This window comes from Podarcis muralis, chromosome 4 (assembly GCF_964188315.1).
Source record: "Podarcis muralis chromosome 4, rPodMur119.hap1.1, whole genome shotgun sequence".
Classification (NCBI taxonomy): domain Eukaryota; kingdom Metazoa; phylum Chordata; class Lepidosauria; order Squamata; family Lacertidae; genus Podarcis; species Podarcis muralis.
The window spans coordinates 60,658,277-60,681,869 of NC_135658.1; the positions used below are offsets into that span (position 1 = coordinate 60,658,277).

The 23,593-nt window shown below is 41.5% G+C and overlaps 1 protein-coding gene across 1 annotated transcript in view; it reads left to right on the top strand.

The window, feature by feature from the left end:
- Positions 1-2,593: 2,593 nt before the first annotated feature.
- TMEM47 (transmembrane protein 47) overlaps positions 2,594-23,593 on the top strand; it is a 31,590-nt gene continuing 10,590 nt past the window's right edge. The window contains exons 1-2 of the mRNA XM_028727422.2: positions 2,594-3,514; positions 21,428-21,568. Of these exons, the coding sequence (XP_028583255.1) occupies positions 3,289-3,514; positions 21,428-21,568 (367 nt within the window). The 5' untranslated portion in view covers positions 2,594-3,288. The remainder of the gene's footprint in view (positions 3,515-21,427; positions 21,569-23,593) is intronic.

A 23,593-nucleotide genomic window follows, 5' to 3' on the forward strand; every position in this document is an offset into this window, starting at 1 on the left:
TTATGACAAGCCAAGCCTGAGCAGTTTGATTAGCAGACATTTCTTCTTTGTATGTGATCTGGGGTGTTGTGAAGGTCAAATCACACATTTAAAAGATGAGTTAGAATCCCTTATAAAAGGCTGCCTGGGCCATACATTCAAAGGAAGCAACCGTTTGCACAGTGAAGTGTTTATTGCTTACATGACATGAAACCTAGCATGCCTCTCAGCCAAGTTGGAATCACTCCCAAACAAGCACTGCAGATTTAATCGTACTCCTGAAAGTGTTTGGTTTTGGGTTTTGTCTGAACAAATTGCTAGAGAAATGAATGCAGCCAAATTAAAAAGAGAAGTGGGTGGGGGGAGAGAACAAGTGTGGGGGTGAACTGGAAAATGGATTGATTTCAAAACTGTGAAAATTGATTTAAGTCTACTAGGGATTCAGAGGCCTCTGGGGCATATTAAAAAAAAAGAAGAAGGAATGATGAAAAGGCACGACAAGCATAGCAAATGAGAATAGATTGATGGTGTCTAGAGTACAATGTATGTGGAACGAAGCTGTCTGGACTCTAGTGTGGAATAAGCAACTTTAAAAAAAAAAAATCTAGACTGAATGAAATTGCCTGTGGTGGAATGATTCTCTTTATATTTTGAAAAGGAATGACAATACCCACAATAGAATGACAAGTACAAGTGGGACCTGCAAAAAAAAAGTTGCAGTGCAGAGTGCTCCTGTTTACTGTCCCAGTTAGTCATTCACAGACAAACCTCAGTTCTCTGTTCCCTTGCTAATTAGTCAGTCAGTATTCCACAACCTCTGAACATGCTCATGGGGCTCCCACCCCACTAAACATGTTTTGTGCTTCTGCAAACCTTGGTCTTCTGCAAGTTGATGATGCTTCCCATATCAGTTACCTGTGGCTAAACAGGCAACATCACTCAGGCCTAAACATTAGAAATAGAGGAAAGGAGTGGTATCAAGAACAAAACATTGCAGTGGAATGCTCCTGTTCATTGTTGCAATGTATCAGCCCCACACTCTGCTCTCCCAATATAATCTAGCCTATTCCATTCCACATGGTTTTCCATTTCTTCTCTCCAAGTCAAGTCAGCATTCCAAGGTTGCTGAGCATGCTCAGTGCTCATTAGGGTGCCTTTGGGGTTTCCTCTCCTTATGTCCCCACACATAAATACTTTTTGGACTTCTTCTACAAACATTGGGCTTTCCCCAAGTGGGCTCATACCAACCTTTTTTTCAAAGGTGATGTCATTTGGGATACATAAGCAACAACACTCACTCCTATGCAGTGTAAACAGAAGGAAGGGAGATCTAACTAGGAATAATGGTGGGATAACAGTCTACAGTGGAATATTCTTTGATATATTTCACGCAAACTGTTAATTATGGATTAGGGTTATGTTGTGGTGATATTATTGTTTTTATTCTGTGTCTTCTTGTACCATTGCATTTAAAGACTGCTTATTTTCTGTGAATTGCTTTGGGAACCAACTTATTTGTGGGAAATGCTGCATATAAATAAAATGAATGACTTTATTTGTTGAAAGACTTATCAAAACAGCATAAATTTATAGCATGAAGACTAGAAAGAAAGGATCCCAATTAGAATTAATGTCATTATAATTCACCACTGTCACTTCAAATGAAATGCTTCCTGCCAATCTCTATGTAAATATCTGAGTGGACGTTGTATTTATTTTTTTACACCATTTGATACTCCAGGATGAAGTTAGAGGTACTTTCCTTGCTTCGAATTCACTGCTGCCAGTTACTCCTGCCATTCCAACGTTTCATTATTGATTGCATCATTTTGTATTAAGTTACTATGATTATTGTAGGGACGCAGGTGGCGCTGTGGGTTAAAGCCTCAGCACCTAGGACTTGCAGATCGAAAGGTCGGCGGTTCGAATCCCTGCGGCGGGGTGCGCTCCCGTTGCTCGGTCCCAGCGCCTGCCAACCTAGCAGTTCGAAAGCACCCCCGGGTGCAAGTAGATAAATAGGGACCGCTTACTAGCGGGAAGGTAAACGGTGTTTCCGTGTGCGGCTCTGGCTCGCCAGATGCAGCTTTGTCACGCTGGCCACGTGACCCGGAAGTGTCTGCGGACAGCACTGGCTCCCGGCCTATAGAGTGAGATGAGCGCACAACCCTAGAGTCTGGCAAGACTGGCCCGTACGGGCAGGGGTACCTTTACCTTACCTTACTATGATTATTGTAGGGGGTGTTGGTTGGGCTCAAGACATTCTAGAGACAACCCTGTCACACCAGCCTAGTTATTATATTTTCATCCATAAATAAAAGCCCTCCAATCCGGGCATGGCATTTCAATTCATGGGCTTTGCTCCCCATTCATCCCACTGTAGCGAATGAGATGCCACTATCCCTCCACACAGTGCTCTATAGCACTCGTATTTGATATTTATTCAGCACTAAATAAAGGAAGCAGGGAGCAGGTTTCGAAGAGAGACTTGAGGAGCAAAGGGACCACGTCTCCATCGACCCATCACTCCAGAAATCCCTCCGCCGCCCGGCTGCTTGCGGCTGCCAATCCTCCGCTTTCTATTCGATTTGTCCTGGACCTTTGCAGCCCCCGCGGGGAGTTTGCGTCAAAAGCAAAGCAAGGGGCGCCGAACGGGGGACTAACAAGAGGCAGCTGAAGGTGGCAGGTGGCCAAGAAGAACGGGCACACATCCCTAGAAAACCTAAGTTTAAAAAAACTTTTTTTTCCCCCGTCTGAAAACCGTTTGTTGACATGGGCTAGAGCCCGAGGAGAAAACTCCAGAGAAAAGCTTCGAAGCGCTCGTTTTTTTCTGAAAAGCCTCTCGGACGCCACAAAGGCCGCAGAGAGCGAGCGACCCGCCCCACCCGCCGCCGCCGCCGCCTCCTCTCGCCACAGGGCGAGGAATGCGCGGCGGAAGGGCTGGGGCGGGAAAAGGGGCGCGCGCTGGCCGCTGCCCGGGGCAGCCGAAAGCCTTTCCCGCCTTCTTTCCCTGGAGGGAGCCCTGCGAGTGACGTGCGCGGCGCGGCTCCACGCCGGCCCCCGTGCAGCTCCTCCCGCCCCTTGCCCAGACAGGGGGAGGGAAGAGGGGAGGAGTGATGTGCTGCTGGGGAGAGCCGGGCTGCGCGAGCCGAGAAGTGGCGACTGGAGGGAGCTGCCGCCTCCCCGTCTTCCTCGTCCGTACCTGAGCGGCAGGAGCCACAGCAGCAGCAGCAGCAGCAGCGAGGTCCGCTCGCTCCCCTGGCTCGGGCGGCGGCGCTGCTAGCCGAGGGGCGCCCGCTTCCCCGCTCGCCCATGGCTTCCTCCGGCAGCGGCATGGAGGAGGTGCGCGTCTCGGTGCTGACCCCGCTCAAGCTGGTGGGGCTGGTGTGCATCTTCCTGGCGCTGTGTCTGGATCTGGGAGCCGTGCTGAGCCCGGCCTGGGTGACAGCCGACCACCAGTCTTACCTCTCCCTGTGGGAGTCCTGCGAGAAACTCAACAACCCGGAGACCTGGCGCTGCATAACTACCTTGAACAGCGGTGAGAGAGGGGGGGGGACCTGCCCGGCACATTTTCCCTGCCTTCTTCTTGACTTGAAATCCCCCCCCCGTTCCCTCCCCGTCCCGCGCCTCTCCCTCTGACCCCACCCATTGCAGCAGCGCCCCCCAACATCTCTTCGGAGAGGGTCCTCCCTGCTCCCCCCTCCATCCCGCTCCTAGAATAGCATCTCCTTCCCTCATCCCCCCCCCCCGCCCCCCGCAGCTTACCCGCCCCCCGCTCAGGTTAGCCTTTTCCTCCGCAGCACCTGACTACTCCTCTGCCCCCCGTTTTGCCCCCCCTTTCCTCTCCAGGATCCATCAGCGCCACCTCTTAACAGAACGCCTTTTCTTATCCTGAACACTTCTGCTTCCATAGCGGTAGCCTCGCCTTCTCAAAACGCCTCTTTTGTCCCATCATCCGGAGTCGGCAGTCCGTTGTTACCCACGTAGGGCATAGCTCATTGCCCTCACATTGCCTCCTGCTGCCCACCTGGACCCAGCACAACCCGCCTCTCCATCCCTGACCACTTTTCTATCCCACCTGACTTCACACCACAGCACACCCATCCCTGCATCCTAATTTGAACCTACTCCTTTTTTCCTCCCACCTCATCTCAGATCCTCCCCAGTAGTCTTTCTCATTGCCCAAATCCAAATGCCACATTCTGCTTTAGTTGCGATCAATCCATCATGCGTGCCCCCAATGCCCTTCCTTCCCAGCACCCCATGAGCTGCAGTCTCAAGTCTGCCATTCCAAGTTCCAATCCTCTACCTTTCCCTCCAGCTTATGCTGAATTTATTCTTTATGAATGCCTGCTTATTTCCCCAGCTGTCCCTCCTCCTCATAGCCCCATGTAGACAGAGAAGCAATATGCTTAAATGATGCGTCTGTGAAGCAGGCAGTTAAGTATTTACATCTACACACATACAGCATTATGCACTCCTTTTCTCTTGTCTTGGAAGTCAGGATACAGCAAGGGCTGGAAAACAGGGCTAGCTTTTTCACAGCATTTGCATCATGGGATACCCTGTTGTTGTTTTTAATGAATTGGCGTATTTCGTTCATGAAAAGAGCCTCAATCCTGCATGTTGTGGTGTGGAGGTGGTTTGTGGATTATCTTGCTGTTGTTTTTAACTTCAAATCAGTATTTTACCCTTTACCCAGTTCCCAGTCCTCAAGCTGAAGCTGACAAAAAAGTTGTGGCTTTCAGTTCATTGAATCTGTAGCCAACATAAGAAGCAACACTCTCCTGTCACTGTTGTTGATGTTTAGTCGTTTAGTCGTGTCCGACTCTTCGTGACCCCATGGACCAGAGCACGCCAGGCACCTCTGTCCTCCACTACCTCCCGCAGTTTGGTCAAACTCATGCTGGTAACCTCGAAAACACTATCCAACCATCTCGTCCTCTGTCGCCCCCTTCTCCTTGTGCCCTCCATCTTTCCCAGCATCAGTGTCTTCTCCAGGGAGTCTTCTCTTCTCATGAGGTGGCCAAAGTACTGGAGCCTCAGCTTCACGATCTGTCCTTCCAGTGAGCACTCAGGTCTGATTTCCTTAAGAATGGATGCATTTGATCTTCTTGCCGTCCATGGGACTCTCAAGAGTCTTCTCCAGCACCATAATTCAAAAGCATCAATTCTTCGGCGATGTCACTGTATTCTGACACTTTCCCTTTTCTGTTATTCCTGTGCTCTCCTCCTTCTCTGTCCCTGATGAGAACTTTCACTAGGCAACATATGCAGCTTTGTCTCTCAGTCTCTTCCCCCCTCCCCCATGTACCGTATCTTGTTGGCCTTATTGACATTTATCCTGTTCCATTTTTTCTTTCAGTAAGCAAAATAATATCTCCCCCTAATGGAAAAATTGCCCCTTGAAATGAGCAAGATTGTTTCAAAATCATCCCTCCATCCCCATATCAAGTGGCTTGCTCAGTCTGCAAAAATCCTTTTTGTGAGAGTTGCTTCTATTTTCCACTGTATCACAGCTGCTTCTATAATCTCTATTGGAAACATCTACAAGTTAAACTGTAGCCTTCACTTACTAAGCCCTAAATCTGGTTTTGAATCATGTATTACCCTTGTGTTTTAAGAAATTGTCCAATAAGAGATTGGTTTCCTATTGGTTTGACTGCTTGCTGTGTATTTTGCTACATGCCTTTGTTTCTTTGAAAATTCTTAAAAATGTTCTTGGAGATCTTTGCTTCAAAACTGCAGCAGAGGTCCTTTCTTTTATTTTGTACTTTTTATCACTCCATCAAGTAAGATTTGGTGTTGGGTGAGGTTTGCTGTCAATTGTGTCATGTAAAGTAAATCATTTTGATTTGATTTTTTAAAGAATTGCTTCTTTGCGCTGTTACCAGGGAGTCTAAACAAACTTTGTAACAGAGCTGTATTTTTAAAAAATCTCTTCTCCCCTCCCACCCCACCCCCTGAAATTTATGTAGGAATGTCAGCTTTGACTTGATGTGTCTCCTTAGCAACAGGAATCCTTTTGCCCCTTTCTCTGTCTTCTGAAATGATATCCCTTGATTGCATAAAGACTTTTCAGATGAATTGGGTGGAGGTGGGAAGTGGGGGACCAAGTTTCAGTTCAGCTGGTTTTACTTTATTTCCTTACCTTCAAAAGTATGAGGGATTAGGAAGGTTAAATAGTGCACAGATCAGCATTAGAGGACTGCTAAGCACTCTCCATTTGCATCTGGCAGACATCTCCCTTTTTAGATTTTTCCTATAGAAGTGTGAGTGAGGGGAATGGGTTGGATGTGAGCCGAAGGCTTGTCATTGCATTTTTGAACAATAAATGAATGGGAAGAGCAGGCATTTGTTGTTGTGTCTTCCTGAATGCCTTCCTGCTCCTTCAGGAAATTTCAAGGCTCTCCCATTCTATGAAGTCATAGACTAAGCTTTACTGATTTTTTTTTGGTTTGTTTAAAATAGTTTTCCATGTTTTACAAGCTGCTGGGAATGACTACTGAGGCTATTTTAAGCAAGACCTTTCCTTTAATTGTATCTGGGTTTAGAGTCAAGCTTTGAAAGCTTTCCTGAAATATGAGAATGTGCACTGTTTACACAGACATGCATATGCACAAATGTTTGTCCTTTGATACAAACAAATCTTCTGCACAAGCTGGCAAAAGGCCCTCATTGCATTGGGTGAGTAATGGATTGGGTCCTAAATCTATAGTGTGATTTGTTCTACATTCACAATAGCCCTTTGTTGTTAAGAACTTAGCCTTTTTTTCTTCTACATAAAACAAAGTATCCCTATTCTGTCTCATTGCAGGCAAGGCTTTTAAGGTTAAAATAATTGGGATATACTGGAAATAAGCAGAAAGAGCTTCCTTTAGGAAGACTTTTTAATTATGACACCAGGGCAAAGAGCATTGTCACTGGAGAAATAGAAGGAGCCAGAGGCACAAGGCATCTCCCCCTACCGTCTTAAAACATTTGCTTCATTGTCCCTTGAAGGAGAGCACCTCAAGTGGCACAATCAAGGGCAGCCACACACCGGAGCCTGCTAAAGCATATCCAGGGTTTAATTAAAAACCTTTGTCTTAATTAGACTTTAGGTCCTGACTGCTCTCAGAGAGGGCACATTTGGTTGTATCTGCAGCAAGGAACATCCTCTGAGCAATTACCAGAAAACAGTCTCTTTGTCCAGTTTTGCTAACGGCCAGCATATCCCTTGTTAACTATATAATGTGCTATATAGCTGTAACGCTAACTGAGCATCAGCATGTTTCTGCTAACACTGCTAATACCAAAGTGGGAGAGAGGGCTGTGTATATATTTTAAATATTTCAGGAGGCATCCAGCCGTATTAAATTTGCCTGATAATAAACTAGACATGCAGTTGTCCCCCATCTGTGCAGACGATTTGATTTAAAAAAATGCATGTTTTGATCATGGCATTTTAAAATAAGTCGGTAGATTTCAGCTAAGATCCCAGACTCCCGGGCAGCCCTGTTGATTTCTCTGGAGCTACACGGAAGTAAAATTGTGAAGAGTCATAGCTTGGAAGTCTGACATTGTTGTTTTGATGTAGATTAGGCCATTTAAAATAGCAACATGGCTTATTCTTACATCAGAGCTATGTGTAAGTGCACGCATACTGTATTTTCTTATGATGTTTAACGTGTGAAGAATGTAGCCCACATGTATGGCACACTGCATTAGGTTTTCAAAGCCTTTGCTGTAGAATCGTATGATGCTGAATTATGCTTGACATACTATGTTGTTTATTGCAGATCAGGCATACTACCTTTGCAGTATTGGCAAAATTAAGTGGCACTTTGAGATACATTATGGTCTTTCTAGACAATGTGTATTTTCACTTAAGCACATACACATGCATTTATACAAAAAAAAAAGCCTTTTGGGAGTCTGAATCATCAAAATAATATTACACTGAGAAAAACATAAATAAGCATTATAAAGCTTTCTTCTTTACAGGATATTATTGTTCTCTCTGGTGAAACATGTATCATAATGTTTATACAGCAGCATTCAGATGTGTTCCTTATAACTTTTGGGAATCCATAGGACTAAATGCTTACTAGTTTCATCTAGGATCTTTCAATGTATTGTTAAAAATGTAATGCAAATTAACTACTCCTTTCTTTCCACATTGCTTTACCGAAATATTGCAATATCCCATTTTAAATCTATTATCTACTAACTAACCTATGTTTTAACAGTCATAGTTTGTGTGTCTGCTTATTTTGCATGAGAGCAGCTGTTCCAAGTGGAATTGACAGCTCAAAAGCAGCTTCCTCCTGGGAATATGTAGATCATGGCTTTAACTGAGTTGATAGTGATGGATATTTGCAAATAGCTCAGCAAGACTGATAGTCACAACACACTGTTCTTCCCTGCCTTTCTGGAAATGTTTTCTTAAAACTGAAAAATAATAGCTAAGCAGAATGGAAAAAGCAATTGTTAACATAAAAAGTTTTACAGACGCCATGGCCAACAAGCCGTATAAAAGGCAAATTCATGTCTTACTCTGAAACGTAACTAGAAGATGGATTTTAAAGAAGGCTTTATTTTAAAGCTTTCCAGAATGTACCCTCTTTTCTCAAAGGAGTAATTGTGATATATTGTATAAGAATGCAAATCTTTACAGCATCCTTGCATCTGTGGTGGAACCCCTCCCTATTTTGAACTGTTTCTACAAGTTCAAGATGCTTCCTCTGCAATCCAAGAAGGCTAATCTACATAGAGTGTGGTGCTGATAACACCAAGGTTGCAGGTTCAATCCCCTTAAGGGCCACCTGTGTCTTCTTGTATTGCAGGGGTGGACTAGATGACCCACATGGTCCCTTCCAACTCTACAATTCTACGATTCTATGATTCTTCTAAATCTTTTCTTCTCTGCTGGCAGGGCAAGCAGCAACTGGGGGTGTCTAAATGGTCCTCACTGGCAGCCATACCACTAAATAGATAGTAGTTACTTTGAGGAATTGGATAGAAATGTGCAAAATCAGATTTTAAAAAGCAAGCACATCAACATTTCTGACACTTCCAATTCAGAAATCCTTATCCAGTTCAATGGATTCTATAGTATAGTGGTACCTCTGGTTACGAACTTAATTTGTTCTGGAGGTCCATTCTTAAGCTGGAACCGTTCTTATCCTGAGGCACACTTTCACTAATGGGGCCTCCTGCTGCACGCATGTCTCTGGTGCGCAATTTCCATTCACATCCTGGGGCAAAGTTCGCAACCAGGAGCAGCTACTTTCGGGTTAGCGGAGCTCGTAACCTTAAGCGTTCATAACCAGAAGTGTTCGTAACCAGACGTACTACTGTAATGTTTATTAATTTCTACAGATTTGTAGACCGCCCTTCATCACTTCAATGTGATCTTAGAGTGGTTTCCATCAATTGACATGCACATACACACAAAATAAGCAAAAAAATAAAAACAAATGTTTAAACAATGCATTTAACAAAATAGTAATAGAGTAACAGCATAAAGCATGAATAGTAATAGTGGTTGCTGGTTAGCTCCAAAAGCCCATGTTATCTTTACCTGCCAGCAGAAGCCCATAAGAGTCTCCATTATTTGGACTTCCAGAGGAGGGGACTTCTAAAGTCAGGGGCCACACCAGAGAAAGCCCTGTCATGCACCACGTGGTGGACCAAGCCCATTGAAGCGACCACAAGAAGCCCCCCCCCCCCCCGTCAGCCACATAGCCCTAGACAGATGGCAAAGTCATGGACAAACATGGGCGACTTTAAAAGAGGATTAGACATGGCGTACATGGTTCTGACCCTTCCCAATTTATCTTGACAACAACTCTGTGAGGTAGGTTAGGCTGACAGTGAGTGGCCCAAAGTCACCCAGTGAGCATCATGGCTGAGTGGGGACTTGAAACCTCGGTCTAGTCCAGCACTTTAACCCCCGTCTAGGAATGAAAAGGTCAGTGCTTGTTCCTATGCTCCATAGGGTCACATCATCAGCACTATAGCAATGTTTCACCAGTGCCATGCATTTCCTTATGTAGTCAGCAACATCAATGCCTGTACTTGCCTCTAGTCAAAGAAGAGCTAGAGTCAGGTCCACTTGAAATCTTTGTGCATCTTGCAAGGTAGTCCTATAGGTGTCTACGTAGAAGTAAGCCAAAGTCTATATATAGGATTGCACTTCTAGGAAAGGTTACTCATTTGCCTTTAGCATTGTGTGCCAACACAATATCAGGAAAGACACACAGCAACCCATGTTTCTTTGATTATGATCTAGTTGTGAGTCTGCACATTATCACTTGGTCCTGTGAAGAGACACTAACACACACAGGAATGTCAGGGAGCAGCTTCCACAGCTTACTAACTACCTCTTCGTGTTCTTGCACCTTAAGAATCAAGTGAGCAAAGGTTCCTTATCATGCCTGAGATGTCAGCCAAATCAGGGGGGAAATACTGATGGAATATATGGCGAGTGGCCTAGAAAAGAGAGGAAAAAGCAAACAGAGCAACAGACACATGTTCTTTAAGATCTCCCAGAAAAAGAACATAAGTGAGCCCCAACCCCAATCCAATAAAATCCCTATTGGTCAGTTTTTAGAGGATAGACATATCTGTGCCGGTTACCTTGATTAACTTATGGTGAAAAGGCTACACATCCACCTTGTGTTTTAGACACAACAGGAATAAATGCAGACTGACAGGCAGTGGCTCTTCCACGTTTCAAATGAGTATTTTTACAGCCCTATATGGAATAGGCCAGGGATAGGCTTGGGCCTTCCACTGAGTTATAGCCCCTTTCTCTGTGCCTCTCATAGCTCTTCTAGATCTTTCTGGGAAGTTTGTGCTTGGACCATATCATGTATAAGCCAACTGTTGTATTCAGTTTTTTTTATTCTAAGCATGGAAGAAATCTTCAGTGAAGTGTATCCTAAACTAATTTATCTTGCTGTTACTGCTTTTGTATATTGCAGCATTTAAAATTTTAATGCCTGCTTCTCCTTTAAATATTTTTAATTGGGCTTCCAGAATTTAAAGGATGCTTTTACTGCTAGTGATAATATAAGTAGTCTAAATATTTTATGAGGTTTATATTTAGAATCAAGTGGACTGTAACCTTGACTCATACTCAGTTGCAAAAGATGATGCGGTAGGATTCATATTCATAAGCAGTGGGAGGAGAGAGGTGCTAGCTTATGCAATATTGACTTCTTCAGTTAATATAAGACAGTGTTTTTTCCTAGAAAAATAGATGCCGGTACTCACCATGAAATTGTAAGTACCACACTTTTTAACAACAACAACAACAAGGTGCCGGTACTCCGTACCCTTGAATTCCTCTGAAAAAAAGCACTGATATAAGGAATAGTAATTATTGGATCACTGTCAAAATGAGAAACAGTAACAGGTGGCATTCCACAGGAGCCCCTTCAGTTTAGTGCTGTCAACATATCATTACTGACTCCGATGGAGAAATGGAGAGTATAGAAAGTTAGGACACAAACCAGCCAAAGTTAGCACTTTATACATTTCAGTGGAAAAATGAGCCCACATGGCCAGCTCTCTTCCATTGGAATCAATGAGAATGACCACTTGCTGAAGCGTTCTCCAAGTTTGCCGTGCTAGAGAACTAGAGAGAACTGCAAATGCTACAGAGCACAAGATAACAATATTTTATGGTAGAGAATTCTATAGTTTAACTTTCTCTCACTACCCAGCTTCATTGGATGACCCCAAGTTCTAGCACTATGTCCACATTCTTCAACACCATGAATAATTTCTACACCTTTATCATATGTCCCCTTAATTAAATAAGAAGTTCCAAACGTTGCAACCATGCGTCAAAAGGGAACTGCTCCACCCTCCTGATAGTATCGACTGCTGTCCCCCTTCACTTTTTCTAGTTCTACAATATTATTTTTAGGATGAGGTGACCAGAACAGTACATGGTATTTGAGGTGTGATCATACCATAGATTTGTATAAAGGCATTACAATACAGGCAGTTTTATTTTTAATCCTTTCTTTAATGATCCCTAATGTGGAATTAACCATTTTCACAGAAGCTGTATGCTTGGTGATCATTTTCACTGAGCTCTCCACCACATCTCTAAGATCCCTTTCCTAGTCAGTCACTGCCAGTTCAGACCCCATCAGTGTACTTTTTTGTCCCAATGTGCGCCAGTTTATACTTCTATTAATGTGTGTTTGCTATGTTATTGTCCATTTACCAGGTTTGGATAAAACCTTTTGGTGCTCTTTCCAATCCCTTTTTGTTTTTACCCCCTGAATAATTCAGTGTTGTCAGTAAACTCATCCACCTCACTGCTCACCCCTAACTAAAAGTCTTTAATGAGGAAGTTAAAACCCAATATAGACCCTTGGGGAATCCAACTTATTACACCTTACCTTTTGAGAACTATCCATTTATTGCTTCTGTCTGTTTCCTGTTCTTTAATCCATTTCCAGTCAATAAGAGAACCTGTTCTCTTATCCCCATGGCTAAGTTTACTCATAAGTCTTTGGCTTTGGCTTTGCCAAAAGTGTATGGCCAACTTATCCTGTAACTTTCTCAAGATTCAGCTCTCTAGCTTGTGAGACCAATGTGTGCAAAGAGGGTATATGCATGCATTGTATCTATTGTACACAGTTCAAGTGCCACTTTGGTTATGATGCTTGGTTTGCCCGATGCCTAGTTATGACACTTGGAAATAAATAAAATGTTATTTAAGACAAGTAAAAATAAAATTTTGACAGAAACTATTTACGTTGAATATTTTGAAATGTGGCTACGGTTGATTTTCAAGAACAGTAACTATGAAAATAGAGGCACAGTAACAAGAAAAAGAAGCCGCAAATTGGGGGGGAGAGAGGGGAAGAGCTGGAGGGCAGACAAACACAACACATGAAATCAATGAGATAAAACTAAATAGCTGAAAGAGATCATGGAAGTTACTAAGGCATGAATAAAGTTGACCCAAAATGCCTTCATTCAGTGCAATGATAGGAAAACTTGTCTATGGAATTGATACTCCCCACAGTTATAAGGGCCAAACTAGATGTGATATTAAATGTGGCTTTGCATTTAATATGCAGGATTTTGTTTTTTGTTTTTAAAGCAAATCACATCTGCTGGGGACAAAAGTCATCATTAATGAGTTTGCATCAGGCATGATATTTACATTGTTGCTAATGCAGTGTTTTCTGCCCATACAAATACCCAGTTCAGAGGAGATGTTTTCCTCAGGCCCACATCACTGGTGGAAAGGCAGGAGCAACAAAGTGGGGCAGCCAAAGACAGCTGACAAAGAATAGAATTGAGGGGTTAGGTAGGGCTACAGTGTTCCACACCTTCAGTATTCTTATTGGCTGAGTCTGGGGAAAGATACCGGGCTTTGGCTATCAACGAAGATAGGTTGCTTAAAGTTGGCTCCCAAATAAAAAGTGTCTTTCCCTCCACAAATTATTATGCTACCTCAACAGACTCCCATATGAACACACAAGGCAGCAGTGAAAATAATGCATGCTGTGTCGCTTGAAGTTTCCAAACTTTTATATAATGGTTTGGGTTTTCTTGATTTGTTCCTTCTCTACTGTATTATAGGAGAAACACAGTGTCCCACCCCACTTTCTGAGAATAAAGAGTGGCTCAGATTTTAGGGTATTTACACAGTACAGTTGTGTGTTTTTACTTTGGGTATATTAATATGGTTTAATTGTCAGCCTTCTCTTAAATGACAGTTATCTAGTTACTTTCAGCTTTTTGTCTAAGGAGGCGATTGGTAGAGGGCAGTAACAAAGAGATGCAGAAGGAGGCATTATTATTGTTGTTTCATTTTATATCCCCCTTCCTCCTAAAGGAGCTGTGGAAAGTGGAGGTTTCTATTGTCTGTGTAGAAGTGCACAAAGAAGTAAGAAACAACAGCATGAATGTTTAAATTCTAGTAACACTCTGATACAGAAGTAGAGTGTGAGGTGAAAGATAGGATATTGTGATATTTTGCTTAGATTAAACTGATTTGTTGTGGAAGTTCAATATAGCATGGAGGTTTATTGAACGCACTCCAGCAGCTTACCTATGGTTTGTTTACTGCCAGCATAATGGGAAGTCATGTACTGTTTGCTTACAAACCTTGGCTATCCTTACTATGACTTAGCATTGCATGTGAATCCAGCATCGACCTCAAACTCTCACCAAAGTACAAAGGCACAAGGCAAGAGCAGCTGGGAAACAAATCAAAGTTTGGAGAAACAATCCATGAATGTCTGAGGGAGCAACTAATGGTTAACTTGTCTTAGTGTTTTGTGTGAACCAGGCCTTTTTGTTTTGCACTTGGAGAGTCTAATCTTACAAAACAAGACATCACAATGGGGAACCACTGAGGTTGTTATAGCCACCAACATCACGATGAATACTCTTTTATCCTGTTAAGGAGAGAATGGGCAACTGTTTTACTGACATGAGGTGGATATAGTGGCATGAGAAAGGGAAAGAAGGTCTGAAATTGTGGTACAAGGGGATGAAATATTTCCTTTCTTCCTATCCCCCAAATACTGACCTTGCTCAGGAAATTTGATTACCGTTCTGCAAGCATGATAACAAATTTGTTGTACATCATGTGAAACATTCTTTTAATTTTACTGTTCTACTTTAAGTTGTAATTCAGTCTCTGAAGATTGTGATACTATTTTATACCTGTATGATGCCATTCAGGAGGATTGCAGGCAGTGTTAAGGTGTTGCAATAAAACCCTTTTGCAGGGGAACATTTCTTCGGTGGTGGTGGTGAATTATTTTCAAGGATACCGCAGTATTTTCTGAGCCAGCCTTTATTCAGACTATCCTGGCTACACTTCTGAATCCTAACTAGAAAAATAATGATTGTTCATTGACACTGTCACAAAAAAAGATACTTTCTCCTCTCCCAATTTATCCCATGTAAGTGAAGTGCACAATGGGAAAACAGATATTGCATAAAACAAAACAGGAGTGAGAAAACTGTGGCCTTCCATAAGAATATAAGAAGAGCCTGCCGGATCTGACTATTGGCCCATCTAGTCCAGCATCCCGTTCCCATAATGGCTGACCAGATGCCTATGGGAATCCCACAAGCAGGCCTAAGCATAACAACACTCTTCCATCCTGTGGTTTCTAGCCATTGGTATTCAGAAGCATACAGCCTCTGACAGTGAAGGTAGGGCTTGTAGCCAGTGACAACTGTATCCTCCCTGATTTGTCTAATCCTCTTTTAAAGCCATTCAGGCTGATGGCCGTCACAGCCCAGATGTTGTTGGCCTCTGACTTCCATCACCCCAACCTTTGGCCATGCTAGTTCTCCATTTCTCGGCTTAAAGCATTTGTGGCTATCCAAAAGAATTAACTAGGTTTGCATCAGTTTTTTGAAATAGCTGCCATAGATCATCATGTCTTATTTTCAGTTCCATACCGGGGGGGGGGGGGGTTCTCATTCTAGGAAAGAACTGAAGCATCATAAGTACACTTTCATTGAACTTATGGTTCTTAGTGTTATTATACTTTAGATTCAACCACTTAGTGGGAAAATGTATTTACCCAAGAAATCATCTCCTGCTGAAACATAGAAGATCAATAGAAATAGTTCTAAAAATTTTATTTTGGTCTGGTACTAAAGCAGCATTATATTTTAAATTGCAAAGGTTTGTAATACTCTAGTGTTCTGGAAAGTCTGACAAGTGATGTAATAACTACTATGTTCAACTGTGAAAATCACACTGGGTAGTGATGTACAGAATCAGGCTGTGACTGCATTTTAAAACAGATAAGACCTATGTAAGTCATCACCCCCTTTTTTTAATCAGCAAAATATTTTCTTCACATAACCGGCAGAGATTTTTTTTTAAGTCACTGGCAATGGAATCGTATGCATGTCTAATTTCCCATCGGGTTCAGTGGGGCTTACTGACAGGTCAGGATTCCAGTCTAAATACTAATTTCCTGGATGGTATTACCATATGTTGGTGTTTGGGTAAACTATTTCCCTGCACAAAAACTAAGGGGGAAAGTCATCTCAGAAAAGTCCCTTCATATGTTAAACACAATGTCTCTCCCCAATTAAAGGGGCAGTAGGTCCATGCAGCCGTACCTGCACCTTAGGGTCGGATTGCTCCCTGTCTGAGAAGTGAAAGCCTATATATGTAAAGATCCAAACATGTAGACATGAAGTGGGGAACTGAATGTGGTCTGTGGGCCAGAACCTTATCTTTCCTATCCCCTGTGGCTTGACAGGTAGCTGTGTTTGCCCAACTATCCATCAGAATGATGTCCCATGATAACCTGTTTATGTCTGCATCAGTGATCAGCTGGTTGTTGTGGAACACTGTGCAAGTCCCTTTGGCCCAGAAGCATCTTTACTTACTCCACACATTACATTATATGTGATACCATGTATAGGGCAGGTGGGCACAGTATGGCCAAAGCAGATTCATGGGCCAACTGGAGTCGGCTAATTAGACCCATTGGTCAAAATTTTCCATTTAATGTGTGGATATCAGGGACAAAGCCAAGGAGCTGCGCAACCCTAGGGGTGTGAACAACACAGACCTGCTGCCCTGTTAATTCACATGGGCCTTTTCACAAAAGGGTCATAGTGTCTTACACTAAGGAATTGCCATCTGAGTGAGTCCTTTATGCACACAGCTTCTAAACATTAGTGGCTTCAGTCTGCTTCATAGCACAAAGACAGATTTATATATTTCTTGCATTGGGATTGCCTACATGTTTAGAGAGTTATCAGCGACAGCAATGAGAATCTGTATTTCTGAAGTTTGAAACAAGTTCTTGTAAATATTTGTAAAGCAGACAGTTTGCTTTGTAGGGCTCTGATGCTTCAGTGTGGTCAAAATGTAGCTATTAAAACCACTTGTTCTGAAATTTTGAAACTGAATCAGGGATTGTAAACTCACTGTGTATGGATGTAACAAACTCCTGTTTCATCTGCTTTAACATAATGAAGTGTGTGCTATTGAGTTACTCCTGAACCCTTGGGAAGACTGTTGGCTTCACCACAAACTCCCATTATATTGCAATGCCACCATTCAGCCCAGTTTAGGAAGCTTATCAGATGTACAGTTAGTTGTGATCTTATTGGATAATGAAACAAATGGAACAAGAGTCTGTTGCTGTACATTCAATACTTTCTGTAACTTTCATCCGATAACCTACATAACTTTGTGCTAAAAATATATTGGTCCAAATACAGAGAATTCCGTGCTTATGAAATCAATTGAAATCACTAGGACAAGTTCGTTGTGACTAATTTAGGTCCCATTAATAATTGGATCATAATTTCTTTGGATTTGTATAAAAATGAATTAGTTCTACCTTTTTAATTCATCTATCTTACATGGCTGTTGTGAGTATAAATGATAACAGCAGTTGCAGAGCAGTTCCTGTTAGCGATTACCATACATGCATTTGAAGACTTCCAAGAAGGTTCAGTTGGTGCAAAACAGTTGTTAGAGTGCAGACTTGAAACTGGGTATTTGGAACAGATCTTGCCAGTCTTAAATAACAGTATTGGCTCCCAGTCTACTTCAAGGCACCATTCAGAGTGCTGGTTCTTACATTTAAAGGCCACAAGGACTGTCTTGTGCCAGGACACTGAAATCTTTTCATGAGACTCTCCTTTGAGTGCATCTGCCATGAGAGATGAAGCAGATAGTGACCTAGAACCAGTACCTTTTTTAAGTTTTAGAGCTCTCTCCCCAGATAGACTTTCCTCGTGTCAAGTTTGATGTCATTTCAGAGTCAGGTGTAACATTTTTCTTTGCTCAGGCATTTTCCATATTGTAGTTTTCTACTGCATTTCAACCGAGCTGTCACTAATTGATTTCAAAAGCTGTTTTATAGTCTGCAGTTTTAATGTTGTTTTATTGTATTTTTAAATCTTTCGTTATCTGCTCTAAGGTTGCTGAAGAACAAGGAAAAAATAAATTAAAAGAATAAAAGAAAGTTAATTGTGACATAAACTAGATCTGGTCTACCTGAGCCAGCAATCCAGATACTTTCCATAGTTAGGAGTGGTATGCATGATACACTCTTGTGTATTACTGGTAACTCATTGTACTGCCACAAAACTACAAAAAAGAGCCTGTAGGTCCACAAAGGGACACAGTGTGAAGATAGTTTAAATCTGCTGCCACAGGAAAAGTGGCCTGCATGCAGTATACTCAGTATACATTTCATATGCATTGCATTCCTGTGCTACTGTAGACCTATTTTGCCAGTCAGTTATGAGGCAGGAGAGCAGGGTCATTTTCACTAAATGCACCCCTACCATTATGACTCAGGCAGGCCCCTCCCCAATGCTAGCTAGAGACTGGGGACAATGTGTTGTTTCCAACACTGTCCATGAAGGTTAGGAGTACAGTGATTTGACTGAGGACTTTTCTTCCAAGCAGGTGTGAAAAAGTCCATTTCATTCAATGGGATACTAGAGAATTGACTCTTAAACAAAGGTATAGTGATTAATCATTTATCTGTGAACTGGCTATCACCAATTCACCATATGTCCCTCCTAACATGATTTCATTCAATAACCTTTTCTTTTCTTTTCTTTCGAGTGGGGGAGTTGCGGGATCTGTATCTGTTTATGTAAGACTATCACATGTCAAAGGTAGTGGCTTGTTTCTTTCTATTTACGACTTGTATTCATGTATTAACAGTGTGGTATTGATATAATGTATTAGGTAATTTTCTCCACTCCAGTTGTAATAAAAATTGACCACAATGAATGTATCACTATGCAATTATCCACACTTCCATTTCAGCTTCACATATAGAATTAAGTTAAATCTTATGCATGACTCGCTTTCATACCTTTTAGAGACTCTTGCCTAGGGCCCCCCCAATCCTAAAGTGATTACAGACTAAGCACCCAGGGTTTGAGGTCACAAGAGACACCCTACTTGCTTTTGGTTATGCTGCCCTGCTGCAGACTTCCTCCCAAACATTTGGATAGTGTTGGGAAGTGGCTGGTGCAGGGTGCCTCATGTGATGTTAATCATACATAACTCGAGCATCCAAATAGGACTTGTTTGAACCAAAGAAAGTTTCGCTGAATTCTTTCATAAGCCGTCAATTACTTACATCTCTCTGTTTAACAGTACAGCACTGTTCTGTTCTGGTATGTTGAGTGTTTTGGTTTGGGGGCGGGGTTGCATAAAACATTCAACTACCTACAGTTCTCTTTCTAAAGTAAAATAAATATTATACACATGTGTGACAGAATTTGCTCTTGAATTTGAGAGCAGCTCTACCCTTGCCTCAGCTCTTGCTACATTTCATTAGCTTGAAGAGCCTTTAGAACTCTTGCATTAAGAAATTCTAAATTAGCTGGGGGATTTTAATTCACCACACTCATTAAATTGGCTTTGAAAATCTCAGCCCAAGATTATTTGGTGTATTGTGTTTAACCTGATTTTGTGCCATCAATTATATAACATAATGCCCTATTTCTTTTGCCGAGAAGTCCTGTTTTAAAATTAATACAACTGTGGGATTGGAGAGTGTGCAAACTAAGTTCCCAAAGTTATACATTATAAAAAAACTTTTGTCTATACAAAGCACAAAATCCTGTAGTCTAATTTGTTGCAAATTATTGTTCTTACCTAGGCTCACCAAATACATTTTTCTGTGTGAGGCAAAGAAGCCAGTGGTGTCCCGTCCTAAGTCAACCTAGGAAGAAAAACCCCTACACTTAAAAAATAAAATAAAATTATAAGTATATCCAAGGTGGTCTGCGGTCCTCCCTGACATTTTTTCTTTCTTTTAAAGACCATTTAGCAAGTGGTCTTCCTGCACTCATTGAACACATTTCACTAAAAAGCTACTGGAAGATGTAGTATGGTATGACAGAGTACCCCTTCCTGGGTAGTTAACAAGAGAAAAAGATGACTGCCCCCAATGTACACATAGGGGCAGCTATATTTTCATCTGTGTGTGAGTGATCATAAAATCATAGAGTTGGAAGGGACCCTGAGGCCATCTAGTTCAGCCCCTAGTGCAGGAATCTCAGCTAAGATCATTGACCTATCTAGTGCAGTATTGTTGCTGCTGACTGGCTGTAGATCTCCAAGAGTTCAAACAAGAGACTTTTCCATTTCGACCTGGAGAGTGTGGGACCTTTTGCATGGAAAGCATGTGCTCTGCCAGTGAGCTACAGCCCTTCCCACCACCAAGATCCACCTGCAGGGCCTGAAAGAATGGATTCAGTTCCCCTGTGCTCCTATTTTCTTGCAAAATAGCTGACTAATTATATTTTATATTATAAATGGTCTCCACATACAGTACTGTTGAACTGTGGCCCTGGATACCTGTGTTTTAAGATTAGCCGTCGGGGCTCTTCTTTGCATTCCACTGTTAGAGGAGATACATTTGGTGGTGAAACAAGATGGATTTTTCTCTGTGGGATGCCCTCCCCTTGCACGTCGTCTGACATGGTTGTCATTGTGAAGTAGTTCCTATTTTTAGGTTTTGAATGAGTGTCCGTTTTAGCCTTCTCTGTTTAGCTGACTTGAACTTTGCTTGCTTGTGTTTTTTTATGTTGTATCCTACCCTGATATTTGTGCCAATGAATAACAGGCTATAAATCTTTAAAATAAATATAAATTGTAGCCTGGACAAATATATCTGAAACAATAGAATTGTTTTCAATCAGAAGTATCATTTGTTTTGGTGTATTCATGTTCCACCCATCATTCAAATGCACCTTAGGATTATTGGGCCATTAATAGCTCTAGTTAACTAACTGTTGAAATTCAAGTGCGTTCATAGGTGCCAGCTCCCTGGGTGCCCAAGCACCCACAAAATTCCCCAGGGGCCAGGCACAGAAAAGGTTTGGTGTCAGGGCCATGTATGCTGTATGGCACCCACAGCTCTGGGCACCCATGGTCACAAAGCCAAGCTGGCACTCCTGAGTGTGTTAATTTGCAAATAGCCCTCTGATGGTTTTACTATGAGTTTTTCCTTTCTACTTTAGTCATACCAAGTTTTACTGAGCTCCTCATTATTGTAAACCTTTTATAACTAAAGCTACAGTTCTGTCACACTTCCCTGGGAAAAAACATGCATAGGCTTGTGGCTGTAAATTAAGGAAGGGGTATCCCATTAACTACTATAGGAAAGTGGTGAAGAGATAAATGGTCAATATTATAAGCACCCGATATCTGCACACAGAATCTTGCAGTTTTCCCTTTGGTACCTAAAATAGAATACATACAGATAGCATCTTAAATCTGACTAAAAGAACTGTCCTGAAAAGCTATTTTTAAAAGTCTGAATGCAATTGTATTTTCTGTTATGAATAACACCTTTCTGTGTTTACTGGAGTCCTTGTTTGTTTTTGCATTTTACATAGACATTCTTTTTATATGAGTTACTATCTAGTTTCAATTATTTGTGTTTCCTTCTCTCTGCAGACTGGCAGATCGCTACACTTTCTATGCTGTTGGGTGGTGCCGCCATAATTCTTATAGCTTTCTTGGTTGGATTAATTTCTATCTGTGTGGGATCCCGGAGGCGGTTCTACAGACCAGTTGCTGTCATGCTGTTTGCAGCAGGTAAATCAAACAGATTGGTTCTCTGAAGTATGCTAGAATTTCCTAGCTGTAGTTTTACGTTTGGGCAGAAAAGAGTGACTCATTGTGCATTGTAAGCCAATAATCAGATCATTGCCCAAGGTTATTTCAGAAGTTCTTGATTATACAGCATGATCAACCTTTGCTTACATGACAAAGAATCTCTAGCACCCATGGCCAAATCATTCACAGCTAAGCATTCATGTGCAGTAACTGATGCCTTAACTCAACCTGTCTTGCATTCTGAAGCATTATCATGCAATTTTTTTTAAAAAAACAATCCCTTATTTCTCATTTGAAAACTCAAGAATATCAAGTGATCTGGGGGTTCTTTACATAGACTGGGCTTTTTCAATTTTTTTCATTCCCTGATATGTGGAAATAGTCATGAGATCGATGTGATTTAAAGGGTTATTATCAGAGTGTCAGTTCATTCTTATCAAATTCTTCCATTCAGTTGGGTACATACCTGTGTGGTGAAAATCTGTCGCAAACCAAGTTGAACATGTGGAGATTTGTAATCATAGCTGCACTTTTTTACTGTACTTATGAATATGGAGACGACTGCTCATTCCCCATGTTTGCACTGCAATTCATCGTAGGCTGTCTCAATAATAATAATAATAATAATAATAATAATAATAATAATAATAGTACCCTGCCCATCTGGCTGGGTTTCCTGGGCCTTTCCCCCGCTTATTATTATTACCTGTATTCTAAAATATATCTTTTTAAATGTTTTAATTCTATTAGTGTTTAACTGCTTTTTAAATTGCTATCTTTTCTGTTTCTACTTTTTCTATTTTATCTGTAAGCCACCTTGAGTCCCGGTCGGGGGAAAAGGTGGGATATTAATAACAATAATCTACAGTATGAAGAATCCATGAACAGGACTGTATGGAGCTGTCAACTATTCAACAACCCACAGTCCAGCTATTTGAGCAAATGAACTCTATATGCTGTTATATGACAGAGGTGCATTACTTTTACAAGAAGTCTATTGGTATTTAACCTAGTAGTGTTGCAGTTTTGAAATTTAATATAGGGTAATCATCACTGTCCACATTCCAGGCCTTTGTAAGGACAGAGCCATTAACAGTGCAAATTATTTATGTTTAAGTGATAATAAATCCCACTATGTTTAATGAAAAAGTTGCAGCCTATATGCAGCAACTTTTGATGGTGTTGATGGTTTCTTTCTTTCTCTTTCTTTCTTTCTTTCTTTCAGCTTAATGCTATTCTTTTCAAATATTTGATTGTAAAAGTCCCTTAAGTACTAGCTCTCAAAACCATCTGTACGAAAATAAATAGGATTAAACTGAAAGGTGTTTATATCTTCCCCATGCTTCACAGGAAGAATCAATTTCATTGTGTCAGATTTACTTTTTGTAACAGCCATCACATTGTAAAGCCTTTATTTTATTTTGCAAAGCTTCAAAGGAAAGAATTTGTGCTCAGAAATACTTTTAAGAAAGACCCACATAAACAGATCAGCCCAAAGGATAATGCAGTGCATACTATCTGCATTGAAATCACCACTTGGTATGCACTTCAGTGTCCTTTGGGTTAGCCAGTAACAGTTTTTTCTCCCTGAAGTTTTCCAGGCACAGCATCCCTCCATTCTGTCAATCATATCTGTGCTGGAACTGAAACAGTAAGCCTGTATGATATCCCATAATGGAGAGAATGACAAGGCCATCTTCTCTGCTAGATGGATTTTAAAAATCCATTTACAAGGAGGTGAAAAGATAGGTCCTTAGTATTTCAAGAATTGAAATAGTGATAAGGGGAAGTATCCTACTGCCCCCTGCTGTTTCCATTATTTTAGTTAAACCACTATAGTTTAGCAGAGGGCACATGAGTTTAGGCTACCAGAATTCTATATCTCAATGAGTCGTCAAAGAAATTAGCAAAATAGATTCATGAAATATGTTAGTTTTATCTAGCATAATTGACACAGTGCTGGCAACAGAATGGTTTACTAAAAATGAGTTTTAAATTGCTTTT